Source organism: Chelonoidis abingdonii, chromosome 3 (assembly GCF_003597395.2).
Source record: "Chelonoidis abingdonii isolate Lonesome George chromosome 3, CheloAbing_2.0, whole genome shotgun sequence".
Lineage (NCBI taxonomy): Eukaryota > Metazoa > Chordata > Testudines > Testudinidae > Chelonoidis > Chelonoidis abingdonii.
In genome coordinates, this window is record NC_133771.1 from 155282946 (window position 1) to 155298318 (window position 15373).

Here is a 15373-nt window from a genome sequence, read left to right on the forward strand (position 1 = left end):
GCCACTGAAAATCAGCTTGTGTGCGGCCTTTGGCACCTGTGCCATAGGTTGCCTACCTCTGCACACACTCCCTCTCAGAGTTAGGGTCTAGGGACATAACCCAGGAGTTCAGACTAGCACTAACTCACAAAGGCCTCCCCATAAGTAGCAGACTCCCCCCCGGCACACATTCTCTTTGAAGATTTTCTGTTTTAAATTGCACTATAAAGGAGAGGGGGAGAAAGAGAGCACATGCACTAGCACAGCTGCAGCCATTTGCAGAGCTCTGAAAAGCTGCCTCCTGTCGGGAGGGAGTGAAAAGTGCCACCACTGGTTAACTGCTTCTCCAGTTAGTGGAAGGTTTATGATAGGGTCTGATGCCAATATGACAAGCAACAGGTTCAGACACCTTACAAGATGGAACCAGATAAATCAGCAGAAGCCTCTCCAACGGACTCCATCTCCTAGACACAGTGGGGAATGGAAAACAATGATCCCCTGGCACACACCAAAGTCACAGCATGTCGGGCTTGTCTAGATGAGGAAATCTTCCATCAACATATCACTGTCTACACCCAGGAATCAGATTAGGTCAAACTAACTATGGTGCTGCATGGAAATTTTCACAGCCCTGCATGACACCTCAATCTGATTTGTAAGTGTAAACTAGGCCTTGGAGAGGCTAATAGCACCTTAAGCTGTAACAGGGGAGTAGAAGGGATACAGGGTTAGGCAACTGCCTCTTTAGGTGCACAAAAATTCCTTACAAACTGAATCAGCTTCAGCCACAGAACCTGCAAAGGCATTTTAGGTCCAGGAACATGACCCACATGTTATGCTGTAGCCAGCTTAATCATATACCCCCCAACATGGTTCAATCCAGCCGCATAGAGGGAACTAAAGTGTTTCATAATCAGGTTTTCTCCAACATAGCGGATTTGGTCACATGGCTACAACCTAAAGCAGCCTGTGCAGGTGAGTCACCTCCCTTGCTGCCAGAGCTTCGGGCTTTTGAGTTTTCACAGGTGAAAATATTTTTGTACATGGAACCTGCCTCCCATTTTCCTGGCAGCCACAAAACAAGAAAAAAAACTCAGCTTCTCACTGGCACATGTATTTCTGTATCATTCCAGCCACACATTCCATCCAGACCCCTAACTCTATCTGCATATCCCACAGCTCAAATCTGAGAAGTAAATGGATTTGTGCAATTTCTTTTTCTCTCTGCTTGTTCCATTTGATCTAGCCCAGTCTTAGATTAATTGTTAAATACCCCGCTGAGAGCCTCCATGTGACTCTGAAGAAGAAGGAAAGGATGTCTCTGGGAGATGGGACATGGAGTCTTCTACTGTCAGTCCCCCAGTTACAATCTGACTCCGAAGTTTTGGGAGCACTGGCTATCTCTAAAGACATACAGCTTCTTATCTTCGTGGTGTCAGACTCAACCAGTCCCAGGCGGGGAGGGAAGGCTGGGGAGGGAATGGGACATAGAACCACTCACCTCTGAGGCAACTAGTGTCAATGAGACTGCAGAACAGCAGTGGCTGGCAGTCATTTGGATGTAACGGCTATTTGGTGGCCCTGTGTGAGATGAGCTGCTCAGTTCCCAAGGGACAAGTGTCCACATCACAGCTGCCACCACAAGCAGGACTAACTGGCTCCCTTGCTCTCAGAGGCCAAGGACGGATGGGGCCCCAGAAACTAGTTTTCCCTCCCTATGGTGTCCCTCCCGGCCCTGAGGGCGAGCAGCACTATCCATAAGGTCACTCACGTGTCGCCATCCTCCGAGATGTAGGTGAGCGCCTCCAGCTGCTGCTGGCTGAGCCCCTCCAGGGCTTCTGCTTCCTCCTCGGGGAGTTGCCCCAGCGCGGCCAGGGGCTCGGTCAGGGAGGCCGAGCCATAGGTAGAGTCGATCCTCTCCTCCGCTTCCAGGGTGTCTGCTCCCTCTTTGCCCAGGGGGCCGGAGTCCTTCTCCCGCAGCGTGTCCCCGAGGCCCAGGGGGTGCTCCCCTTCCCCCGGCGGGCCAGGCAGGGAGCGGATGGAGGGGATCGAGTAGATGCCCGAGTCATATTGCCCTTCTTCCACCTCCGAGCTCTCCTTCCTCTCCGAGCCCCGCGTCCCAGACATGGTGCGGGGGCGGCGGACGCGCAGTGGGGTCGCTCACCCCCCAAGCACTCGGCGGAAGGGGCAAGAGTCTGCGTCAAAGAAAGGGCGCGGGGGGGGCTGGATCTCGGACAGGAGCGGGGGGAAGCCGGGCTGGGAGTGCAAAGGGGGAGCCGGGGCCAGCCTAGGGGTGCAAAGGGGGGAATCTGCAGCGGGCTTGAAGGGGAGGAGGGACCAGGAAGGGGGCGCTTAGAGGCCTGGCCGGGGCAGGGTCCTTGGCCGGAAGGCGAGTGGGGGGCGCGGTGGTCTCACGCCCGGCGGGCGAGCCGGAGCCGAATGGAGACGCTGCCCAGGCCGAGCCCAAACCCAGCTCTGTCTGAGCCCAGAGCCCCGCCTCCCCTAACCCGGAAGGCGCTTCCCTCTTGAGCCATTGTCAGCCTGCGCCACGCCTCGCTGGCATCGCCAACTGCCGGGCGGGATTCCCCCGCCGCCGGCTCCCCCCTGCCACCGTCCCCGGCGCTGGGCACCTCCTCCCCGCCCGGAGCCAGCGGGATCTCCCTGCTCTGCCCCCACGCCCCCTGCGAGGAGCCAAGCTGCTATATCTGTCGCCCCCCAGCTTGCAGGGCTGTTTCCATGCGAAGATTAACATGGGAGGGGGCATCCTTTGTGACTCTGGGCAGTGTCCGGCTGGGACGTGGCTGGTTCCGCAGGCGGCACAGCTTAGCACGCAGCCCCTTAAGGGGAAGGGCAAAACAAACAACACTGAGAAAGTCTCTAAGGTGCCACCAGGACGCCTCGTTGGGGTTTTTTTTAGAAAGCTTCGGCTTGCGTCCTCCCCCCGCGGCTGCCTAAATTTGTGTGTGCGCGGCTCGGGCTGAGAGAAAATCCGTGTGAGTGCAAAAGATGCTCCGTGGGCCCGAGATGTTTTTACCCAGCCAGTTCCCAGCTGTGGGTTGCGTTTGTTAAACTGTTCTGGGCCTGCCTCCTCCCCCTGGTGATGCTTTCGGGCTCCTTAAATAACAGACCCGTCCGGTAGAGTGAATAGGGAGCTGGCTAGGATGTGTGGGTGACAAGGCTGGCGTAGGATAGTGTGTGCAGGAAATTATACTGAATAAGCCGTTTACCAATGACACTGGTGGGAGCAAGCCAGATTTGCTTTACAGACATGCACGTTTTAACCAATTTAATCCTACAGGATTTAGGCCACCTATGTAATGGGGTGTGTCAGCCAACATTAGCATAGGTGGTGCCTATAATCTCTGTCTAGCTATATAGAACTATCCTAGTCTACAGATACAGAGGCTAAAGCACAGAGAGGTAACATGGGTAACCCAAAGTCGCACATTAGTGACTGTGCTGGAAATAGAACTGGGAGTCCTGGCTTCCGGACTTGTGCCTGTCTAGACCAGAACTATAACCACTGTGTAACACTGTCTCTCAATGCTGCATATCAGCTTACTTACGGAGGAGATCTCGAAGGTCCAAACTAGGCCATCCCCCTCACCACAGCCATTACAGGATTGTCCCCTACCATGGATTTGCCCAGACTGTGTCCAGCTCCATTTTCAGGGCTTCAAGCAATGGGGCTTCCGCCCCTTTTCTTGGAAGAGAGTTGGAGGTTCAGGCTGTTTTGCTTTTCTCAGTTGCATCCATAACTTCTAGATCTTCTGTCTTGGAGACCACAATGCATCTCTTTCTCTCCTGAGGGTTTACAGCTCTCTCATGCCCAGAGGTGATTAATTCCAAGAGGAAGACATATGTCCTACCACAGAAGGGGGGGGAAGCTGATGACACAGGAAATCCAATAGGGAGATCTCTATGCCAGTCTAATTTACCTGGGAAGCACTTGGGCCCAGATCCTGAAAGGTATTTAGGATCTTAACTTTAATCAATCAATGGAAGCCAATGGAAATTAGGAGCCTAAATACTTTTCAGGATCTAGTCCCTAGATACCATGGTGAGGGGTGCTACGGAAAGCCTAGATCAGATTGCTCACAAATCTCTAGCAACTTCCCACTACAATGCTGCAGCTGTTGCTTTGGGCTGATGGCAGCCTGTGTCACAGTAGCAAACACCAGCCATTCAGGCATTTACTCCCAGACCCCACTGTGTACAGGTCTGTCACATCTTACGTGCATTTAACATGTGTGAATTCAGCTTTACACGGTTGGCAAAAACAAACAAAAAACAACAAAAAAAGAGAGTGAAAAATAGCAATTTAAATACTGTTCCTGTAGTGCGGGCAATTCTGCCCGCGATTACACTCAAGGTAATTTTGACTATATGTGGTTTTTGCTTTACGCGCTGACCACAGAACGTAACCCCAGCGTAAGATGAGACAGACCTGTATAAACTAATGTAGAAACAGTGCCCACAGAGGCAGTGGAGGGAGAAGGGGTAGGCAGAGGGCAAGTGCAGGAAGTCACTGGAGCTGTCAATAATTTAAGATCAGAAGTTTTTTTCCAGTTCATGTGATCAATTCCACTCTCTGGATCACTGTCTCTGACCTTTAGATCAGGGGGTTCTTGCAACAAATGTTTGAGTGGCCTCAGAGTGCAACCACCAACTCTAGCTAGTGGCCGCTCTGACAATTTTTCCTAAAAGACTATTAACTTTAGGAAAAACAAATAAATATGCACATGTATATGTCCAAATCATTGCAATTTATTTATGTAGTTTTTTTTTGCAGACTCAGTGAAAAATAATGTACAGTTGTCTATTCATTACTGTGCCTAAACAGAACAGAAACAATAATAAGGTGCTTTGCATGTTTTGCCTTTTTTTTTTTTTTTTTAAGATTTACTAGCTAGTGAGTCTGCTGTGAAAAGTGGTATTTGTATATTTGTTAATATCATTTTTCACAGCAGAGGTACTCAGCCCTGGCAAGCTGGGGAACAAATTAAGCCCTGAATGGCGAGGTGGGGGCCTGTCGCCCACCACCCCAGGGCTTAAGCCTGAATCCCGAGCCCCACCATCCCCGAGAAGGTGGGAAACTCACGCTGTCCGCCTGCTCCTACAGTGTTTGTGGCTCCAGAAGGCGACAGAGACCAGCCTCTGCTGGCAGCCCTGGGGGAGGGTTACTCCCCACCCTGCCACCCATCATCACCCAGGAGGCTGTGGCCGCAAAAAAAGCCCCTGGTGATCACATGTGGCCACGGTGGCCACATATGAGAAATGCCACTTTAGATTGTTCTGTCCCTTTACACCCTGGTTCTGCTTGGATGTATCTGCAGCTGACATTCCTCTCCCTTTGGGTGCAAGGGTAGACAATCTTGATATCCCAGCTCTGGGACACAGCCTTGCTGAGCTCTTGACTAGAGCCTGGATCTTCAGCCCTCAAGGAGTAGCAGCCTGTGCAGGCTTCTCTTATCATGATGTCCAGCACACCCTGCAGCATAGCAGTGGTTGAGCCAGCTGGTTCCAGGAATGGTCAGATGGCAGAGGAAGAACAGAAAACTCTGGGGTCCTAAGAGCATGTTGTGTCCTCCCACGGTCTGATGCAGTAACTGGGAATTCCTACCTTCCTCTGCTGCAGCCAGCAGCACATGTCCATGTTTTTCAGGGGATTCTCATTATGGATGACTTCCAATTACTGAGCACAAGGGGAGCTTCCCAAGAGGCTCTTGGGGAATCCGACCCATGAGTCAATAAGAGGCCAGTAAATGCACAAGGGTGACCTCCTTTTCCCTCCTCCCCCTGAATTTATACTCTAATAGATGTTCTCCATTGGCTCTGCTCACCTTCCCAAGTGCCCTTGCTTTGTGCATTTCACCTGTACCCTGGTCTAACCTTATTGTGGTGGATGTCACCACATTGCTGGAACCTACTGTCCTGGTTTAGAGACTGATCCCTCCCCTTCACCCTGCCCAGAGGTGCAGCAATGAGCACTGAGTTCTGGCTAAGGCCCCAGATGTGTGCATGTGATATTCATTATGGGAAGCAAACTCATAGCTTTCAGGCCATGTCTTACAAAGCACCTCAGCCAGCCCAGTCCTGGATTGATTAATTAGTGACTTTAGCACTGGAGAGAGAAGCTGGATAGATAGCCCCTGAAGATGATGGCTTCTGGAAGGACCTCTTCTAGTGTGTGTGGAGAGTTAGATCTCTATGATCTATCTGCTCCTTGGCTTTTATGACAGTTAGAGACAAAAGTTCATAGTGGGTTTTGCCACATAGACACTTTCTCATCAGAAACTGAGATCCATGAACTCACTGCACACATGGGCCAAACAGCCACTGAAAGATAACACTCCTCCACTGCTAACCGTGACCTCAGAGCCTTTCCATGACCAATCCAGCCAGTCAGCATTTGCCTTTGGCTGTCAGTGTGGTTGATCTGCTGCTGTAGCTCTGTTTCTAGTTGACTGTTGTGCCAAATATAACTCCCTTGTCCCACCCCCATTCTGCAGAACAAGGTGAGACTGATGGGCAGTCAAACCTACACAGTCTAGTCAATATCAGCCACACAAGTGTGACTGGCTGTCTCAGGGGCCTTTCATTCTGCAGGAGGTCATTGGTTTGTGTCAGCCCAGGCTGACAGTGACATGAGGTGTGGAGTGAGGCTGGGGGGGATGTCTCAGTCCAGCTTCAGGTAAGGTATCCACATCATAGGAGTCCACCACCACAGCTAGTTGCTGCCCCTCTTGGGGGACTCACAGCAAGGCCAAGAATCGAACAGACCATAGAGACAGAAATACCCTCCCATTCTCTGGGTCATGGGTGAACTCAGCATATCACACCCCACACTGCACCTGCTGATCCAGCACCTTCTGCCGCTGCTACCTTCACTACATACAACGGAACAGCTCTGTGATCGGACGTCTACCCCAGGCAGCACCTGGCTTGGTAAGAAGGGCCAATTAACCCTGTGACTGGGTTGATGAGGCCCAACTGGGGGAAGAGCTAGGATAGGCATAAAGAGACAAAGTTTGTAGTAAGAGGGCTGCAGGGAGGAACTCTGCAGTCACTTCTTAGGGATGGGGGACTTGGCAACAGACAAGGGAGAGTAAGCCCTGAGATCCTGCCTTGGGATACAGACTCTGGCAAAAACCTGAGAGTGGGGAGACAGCTCTAGGGAGCAGAGGAAGCTCCACTGGTAACCCAAGGGTGGGGTAGAAGATAGGATGGAAAGGTAGGAATTTGCCCAGGGAAGAGTGTGGACACTGGGCATAGGGCCTATGGCCTGGAACCTGGAGTAGAGGATGGGCCCAGGTTTCCTTACCTGCCACTGGGGAAGTGGCACAGACTGGGCAGTGGAGCAAAGGCCGCCTAAAACAGTTTATCCAGTAGGATTTTAATACAGTCTCCAGAGGGGAAAACTATAGTGATGTAGCCAGAGGGTGAAGCCATAAAGAGGGATTCCAGAGATAGGGAGACCCTGGGTGAGAAGCCACAGGAGTGGGTGGGCATCAGGCTGGTCCTGAGCTAATTCCTGGCTGAGTCACAAGGAGGCTCCATAGCATTGAGTCATGAACCCCACGACAAGCCCCAGAACCTCACATCAAGTTATTAGTATTTATCACAGTGACCCTGGTCGGGTTCAGGGAGCTATTGGGCTGAGTGCGGTACAAACACAGGCTGCCAAAGAGCTTACACTCTAGGATTGAGCCAGTACCCTTTATCTCTTCAAGCTGATGCTCTCCCAACTCAGCTACTTCTCTGCTTTTAGTGCTGGGGCTGCCAGTCCTCTCTGGCTTAGAGGGCTGGCAAAGGAAGATCAGTGCTTGTTTGGAATCAGTTCCTTCTACAGCCATAAGGGAATCTCCCATCTTGGCTGGTATGATGCTGGGATTTCCCGTGAACAGGGATAGGCCCCAAGACCAGACAGTGAAGGATCTGAGTGTGGAATGCTGCTCTGATCACTCTGCACCATCCTGCTCACCCTGTTAGGCAACAGGGATCATGGCCCCAGGGAAGGGCTAGCCAGGAGGGAGGAGATCCTGCTGGGAGTTGTGGGGGTGGGAGCCAAAAGCAGACTAGAATGTGCATGACCCAGTCTCCCAGAGGCTCTCAGCAGCAATTTGTGTTGCAGCCGCAGCAGGATTCTTTCAGCCAAGAGACTGAACAGTGAACCCCCTGCTGGTGCCTTCTGTTCTGGCTGTTGGGATTTGCTGGGATTGAAAGGCTTAGGGAAGGTGCAATGTTTTGGGAACTCAGACCAGGAAGGGGTTCAGGCTGTCACCCCCTGCCCTGTAACTCTGGGGGCCTTTCTGCTGTGCAGCTATGCAGAGGCAGCAGGTTTGGATAATTTTTGGTGGTGGCCAGAATGGGTCCAAGTCATCCCCCTGCCCCCTCCCCCTCACTTAAGGCTCTGGGAGGGAATTTGGGTGGAGGAGGGGGTTTGGGCTCTGGGAGGGAGTTAGGGTACTAGGTGTGGGCTCTGGGCTGGGGCAGGAGGTTGGGGTACAGGAAGGGGTGAGGGCTCTGGGAGGGACTTTGGGTGCGGGAGGGGTCGAGCTCTGGGATGAGGCAGAGGGTTGGGGTGCAGGAGGGGGCTGGGGTCGGCGCTTACCTCAGGTGGCACCAGCTCCCAAAAGAGACCCACACCCCCCTTTGGCAGTGGCTTGGCGTTCGGGGCAGGGGCAGCTCATGGAGACACCACCCCAGGGCTGCAGGGACATGCCAGCCACTTCCCAGAGCGGTGCAGAGGTGGTGGGCAGGAAGCTGCCTTAGGCTGTGTCTACACTGCACTTTCAGCGCTAAAACTAGTCACCGAGGGGTGTGGAAAAACACCCCCGAGTGACAAAAGTTTTAGTGCTGAAAAGTGCCAGTACAGACAGCTGTATAGACAGCTGTGCTCCTAGTGATAAAGCTACCACTCCTTGTTCAGGGTGGTTATTTTTTAAACCACCCGATGATAAAGGGTGGTTTAAAAAATATCTCCCCCGATGATAAAGGGTGACTGCACTGCCCACGTCACAGCGCAGCCGCACTATAATGTGGGCAGTCCTATTGTGCTGCCAGTGGTGGCGGTGGCTGTTGGGGCCCCCCAGGCCCTTTTAAATTGCCCTGGGGCAGCAAAAGGGGCTGGGAGGCACATAGGGACAGCAGGTGGGGGAGAGACCTGGCCCTGAACGTTGGTGGAGCTGGGCCCTGAATATTCATGGACCCCGGGCACCATGGGCCGATACAGCTTGCCACCCCTGCAGCTATGGTTCAGATCCGTGACACCAGTAGCCAGCCCACAAGCAACAAAGTCTTCTGCTGGCTTTCACCAGCTTAGTTATTCTTTGCAGGGTGACACCAACATCCCTTCCAGTCCTGGGTCTTCCCACATCCTCTCCGAGTTCTTTATTACCAGACACTTGGACTGCTCCCCTCTAGTTCATCATCCTGGCAGGAACAAAACCAGCTCCCCTAGTTATCAGCTTGCTTTGGTGCCCACACTCCACATATCTGCACACCCCCACCTGGGAGAAAAATAAACCAAAAGTTTAATAGAAAAACCACAGATTCAAAGGTGAAATAGTGAGTGAGACCGTACAAGTTACACAGAAAATAAATATAAAGACACAACCTCAGGCTTTACACTTCTATGTTATATAAAACCCCTTTTTTAATGAAAGTTACCTATTACCTTAAAACTATTACCCAGAGTATCCACTAGCTATAGGAGGGATCCAGTGTTCACAGACAGCCTCCTTCCTCAAGACTGTCCCCCAAGTTCTGGATTATCTTTAGTTCAAACCCTTTCCATTTCAAAAGGATCTGCAGATTTTTTTTTTCCTTTCAGTCACTATAGATATGAAATGTGGGGAAAACTCCCTCCCTTTCTTATTGTTTGAAGACTGGGTTTTCCCCACCCCTCGCAGTTTCAAGCTGTTCCCATTTGCTTTGATGGTTCCTCATTCATTGTGCTTTCCTGGGCTTGCCAGTGGCTTGGTGTTTGAAGCCAGTCTCATCTGGTTGGGGACAGGGCCGGCGCTAGGATTTCTGATGCCCTAGGCGCCGGGACATTTCGCCGCCCCCCGCGCAGGTCTCGCGGCTCCGCGCGAGTCTCGTGCATGCCTGCGGCAGGTCCACCGGAGCCGCGGCTCCCTGATCCCGGGGCGGGGGGGGCGCCCCGGGTTTGCCGGGTCGCGGGCGGCGGCGCTCCGACGGGAGCGCCCCGAGCTGCGGACCGCGTGGGGCTCCCCCTCCGACCGGGAGCGCCCCGGGCTGCCGACCGCTGCGGCGGCTCCCTGCCCCGGGAGCGCCCCGGGTGCGGTTCGCGGCAGCGCTCCCACCCGGGAGGGCCCCGGGTTCCGGTGTGCGGCAAGGCGGCTCCCTGACCCGGAGCGGCACCCGGGCTGCGACGCCGAGGCGGTCTGACCAAGGGCGCCGCTGGGTTTCCGAGGCTGCGGCTTTGACAGCACCGGGGTGCAACCCGTATAGCGCCGGGGCTGCAGGCAGCTGCTGCTGCCGGCAGCTCAGACTACGCAGTGGCCGCTGCAACCATTTAAAAAATTTTTGGGGGGCGCCGCTTTTTGGCGCCCCCAAATCTTGGGGCCCTAGGCAACCGCCTAGTTTGCCTAAATGGTTGCACCGGCCCTGGTTGGGGAGGTAGCCCCGCGTTATTTGATTGCTTCATGGTCCTCTTGTGAGGGGGATGCTGAAGTCCCATGACAGATACGATTACAGTTTTCTACATACACACACACACGCGCGCACGCGCACACACACAAACTCATAAACATTACCTGTATGTATATCTCCTGACTACTAAATTCAGTGCATTACAAGCTTCCATAAAAGATATGACTTGAGAAATTCATACAGCAAAATAACTTAGTATGCAGACAGTTGGTTTAACTCCTTGTTTTGGAGAGTTTAAGCCATCTGTTCTCTCCTTGTGGTGTCTGCTCCCCCATTGTCACAGAGGGAGTGTAGTTTGTTATGGCAGGGGGCTGGGAAGGCTCTGCCACTGACATGATCTTGGGCAAAATCCTTCCCTTTTCTTTGCCTCAGTTTCCCTTGCTGTAACAGTGAGCTAATGCTTACTTCCCTGTTCACTCCCCAAGGGACCATGAGGGACATGTAATTAATGGGTATGAAATGCTCTGAGAGCCTTGAATGGAGGTTTCTAAAAAGAGTGAAGGAGGGTGGGGAGAAGTGACAAAGTCACTCAGTGAGTCAGATAGAACCCAGGAATTCTGGCTCCTAATCCCTTGTTCTAACTTTTACAGTCCAGCACCAGGACCACTGTCAAGATCAACAATCATATATTTAGAGGATGTCCTTTGCGTGTCTTTTTATTATCTCTTTAGTGTATGCAGATGGAAAGAGCTTTAACCATGAACTTTGCTCACTCCCTCCAGCTGTTTAATTGCTTTTTGCCCTTCACTAAGCTATCTGGGGGGTCAGTTTCACTTTCTCTTCCTAGCCAGTGGGATTTTCAAGTCCCCAGGCTATAGTGTGTTTGGGTTTTCAGCGTTTCAGCAGAAAGCTTCAATCCAGATCAAGCAATATTTTAAAAAAATAATAATCAGGGAAATATTTCTATTCTTATTTGTTTTTGTAGATTTTTAAACAAACAGTTCTGGGCCATAAAATACTTCCAGCTTCCTTTACAAATGACACTGCTAGTGTTTCCGTTACAATCAACCAGGTAAAATTCTCCCTTGTTGCCCCTAGGGGTCAGCATCAATCCACGTTGCTACTATCTAGCCCAGAGGTGGGCAAACTACAGCGGTGGGTGGCGAGCTGTTGGGGCAGCACAGCTGCAGAGCCGGGGCCTAACCCAGTGCTCTGTGCTGCCCAGACTTCAGTAGCGTAGCTAGTGGGGTTCAGTGGAAGCAGCTGCTTCCCCTCAGGGCGGCAAGCGCTGCCAGCAGCACGGCTGGAGGAGCTGTGGGGTGGTGGCGGCAGCCCGGCGCGGAAGCAGCGCCTGCCGGCCAGAGCTACCAGCAGTTCCTGTTGGCCCAGAAAACCCCCGCCAGCGTGGCCACAAAGCAGAGGGAGCGGTAGAGCCCGTGCATGCTGGAGGAGCGGATGCCGCGGCTCTGTGCTGCTCATGGCAGCTACACTGCGCAGACCTGTGGCCGATCACTCCCAGTAGGAGCCTCGGCACCGCCCGCAGCTCACTGGAATAAAACTCCCCCGAGGAGAGGAGAGCGCTTCCCCCCTCCCGCTGTGGCCTGTCAGTGCGACCCACCCACAGCCAGGCTCCGCCAGCAGCCTTGGGCTGGGCAGCGCCCCCGGGATGAGCGGGCGAACCGGGCTACAGCTTGCTTGGACCATGCCTGGCGGAGCTTGCTGCCTTCTTCCCCCACCACCCAAGGGATAGGTCCAGCCCTGAGCCTGAGTTGGTGCTGCACGTGGCGAGCCCCTCCCAGACTCTCCCAGTCCCGGGTGCAGCTCCAGCCCCCTCTGCACAGAGAGCTCCAGGGACCCCAGCCCACTCCCATCCCCAGTAACCCCTCCCCAAACTCCATACCCCGTGTACCCCTCCCATGTACGCTGTGCCCCTGCCTTTCCCTCCCCTTCACCTCCCCTCGTACCTCCGTCCTCTGACAGCCTCCCTGTGCAGCCATGCGGGGGCGGCATGGCTGCGGAGGCGCAGTGTGGCCGGAGGAACCAGCCAAGGGCGGGAGGGGTCACGGCGTGGCCGGAGGAGCCAAGGGGGGGCGCCTTTTTTATGTTTGCTTGCTCCCCCTGCTGTTAGAACCTGGCTACACCACTGTGCGCAGTGGCGTGGCTGGCTCCATCTGGGAGGCGGGTATGTAGCGCCGCCAGCCACCGGTGCTCCTGGCAGTACAGTAAGGAGGCAGGGAGGGTTAGCTAGAGGGCAGGGAAGTTTGGGGTGGGTGTTTGGATAGGGGTCGGGGCGATCAGAGGACAGGGAACATAGGGACAGGGATCCTAGGGGAGCATTCAGGAAGGAGAGGGGGGTTGGATGAGGAGGTGGGGGTGAGTCGGGCAAGTGTTCCGGGGCTGGTCAGAGAGAAGGGATGGTTGGATGGGACAGAGGTCCTGAGGAGCAGTCAGGAATGAGAGGAGAGGTTGGATGGGGCAGTGGGGGGGAGCAATCAGGCTGGGGGTTCCAGGGGTGATCAGGGGACAGGGAGGTGGCTGGGGCAGGAGTCCCAGGGGGACCGTCGATGGCAAGAAGCAGGGAGGGGAGAGTTGGATAGAGGGCGTTGGCTGGGCCACGCCTGGCTGTCTGGGAAGGCACAGCCTCCCCTAACCAGCCCTCCATACAATTTTGGAAACCCGATGTGGCCCTCAGGCCAAAAAGTTTGCCCCCCGCCCCCCAATCTAGCCTGTAGTGCTAGAAACTCAGATTATCTCCCAACTCAGGGAGGAGATTTCACAACCCAACTGACTGTTCAGCACTAGCACTAGAAGTAGATCCAGTTCCTATCAAAGGGGCCCCAGAAAACCAAAGGCTACCTAACCCTTCTCTCCTCCTGCTCCCTAGTTTGGATCACAAATCTTTGCCCCTGCCCTGCAGATTCAAACTCTGTGCCCACAGAGGTGCCATCCAGCCCAGAGCATTCATGGATCCTGCTTCAATCCACCCTACTCAGCATTCCATGAACTCTGTTTTTATAATTATACACTAGTTCTGTGGTAAAACGTTCAGTAGCAAGAGGGACTAGCTGGCTCCAGGGACTGGAAAATGGACTATGGAGCCTTTCAGCACTGAGAATGACCATCTGTTGTGTGAGATGACTTTGCTGGATCTCAGCCCAGTTCCCAGAGGACGGGCATCCACGTCACAGCAGCCACTATCACCACTGGTACTAAGTGGCCCACTGTCTCTCAGTGGGTGAGATATGGATAGGAGCAGCCAGAGGGACTGAGGTATGCTCTCATGGCAGCTGCAGAGGGTGAGGTGTAGCGGTGATGGTAATGGGCAAGGGAGTTTACACCCAGACTGTAGCTGATCTGGAGACAAGTAGAGGCCTTCAATCAACAGATCATCCTGCACTTTTACCCCACGCTAGATTGACCTAAAAGCAGACTGTGAGGAAGAGGAAAAGGAGTGACTGATGGCACCTCCTGTGAGATCTGTGCAGCACTCTCCTGGTTCAGGGATGGCAGCCGCTGCCTCCTGGCTAGTCTGATCCAAACTAAAGCCAGAGGAGAAGGATGGCCCTCCTACTCTGTAGGGGAATACAAGCACATTGGGCTATTGCAATGGCTGGGGTCCCAGGAGAAATGCACCGCTCCCTAGAGGTAAATCAGGGGTGCAAATTGCTTGGAGTGAGCAAAATCACAGGGCTAGCTCAAACCCAGTCTCAGGAGGGTGCTGAGCATAAGACTTGCTCTGCCTTAGTCCACCTCTGTAGTTACCTGTTCTATTATCTCAGCCTCAGGATGGAATCCTCCTCCATGCTCAGGGCCAGCACACAGCACTGTGTCCCTCTCAAGCACAGAACAGTTATGCTGTCTGGAGAATGGGGCATCTCTTCTCTCCTGTCTCCATCTGCACAGCTGGAGGCACAAGCCAACCCTGATGGGGAGATTCTACCTGAGGAGTTGGTGGAAAAGGCCCGTAAAATTCAGTCAGACAGAGGAAGGGACCTCTCACTAGGGATGGATCGAGTGCTTCTGATACCATTAAAATTGCCCCAAACTCCAGCTCCAGCTCAGACCTTAGGGTAGCTGCCTCTGTTCTGCTAGGTTCTGGCTGGGATCTGAGGCCCAAGGTACCATAGAAGAGGCTGTTCTGTGGGTTTTTTAGCTGGACTAGAAACACAATGTCCCAGATCAGACCATATATCTGGTTTCTGGTGAGAACCCCACACCACGGAGGTTGAGATAAGCCCCTGGAGTAAGGTAGGAATATAGGTACATAAGGACAGATTTCCTAAAAACTCTCAACTCCCACACTATGGGCCAGATTTCCAAAGCAGCTCAGCAGGTTGGGTGCTGACTGAGCTCTTGTGAAAAATTGGCTGAGAGTCCTGACAGAATCCTGGTGATAATTCTAATGATCTGCTACTTAGTACAGGAAATATCTGTTTGCTTACATTACTCAGAATCCTTCCCAGGAGACTGGGGATGTCTGCATTTGAGGAGAGGAAAACGAAGATGGTGCATTGTTATTAGCAAAGCTCACAGTCCTGACAAAAGAGGCAATCCCAAATGTTCCCAATAAATCCCAGAGGGTGAAGGAGCTTATTCAAACCACATTAGTCCCTCATCATCGTTCTTTTTAGAGGGTCACTGTCTGGGCAGAGTCACCTCCAAATACAAGATTTGTAAGATATAGGCTCTTGTTAAATCCTTAACCAATTAATAAAAAAAAAATCCAGTGGAAATGGTGGGCTTGGCTTTCCCCTCACATCAGTGTGACCTCATTGAC

General features: G+C 53.1%; 1 protein-coding gene across 2 annotated transcripts in view; it reads right to left on the reverse strand.

The window, feature by feature from the left end:
• The window catches only part of NFKBIE (NFKB inhibitor epsilon), a 216876-nt gene extending 214388 nt beyond the window's left edge, over positions 1-2488 (reverse strand). The window contains exon 1 of one of the 2 annotated variants that reach the window (XR_012655598.1): positions 1751-2450. Coding sequence is in view for 1 of the 2 variants with exons in the window: in XM_032770728.2 (XP_032626619.1) it covers positions 1751-2106 (356 nt within the window). In the remaining variant the exon portion in view is untranslated. Of the gene's footprint in view, positions 1-1750 lie in introns of both variants that reach the window. The other variant, XM_032770728.2, reaches the window with a different exon arrangement.
• Positions 2489-15373: the final 12885 nt, after the last annotated feature.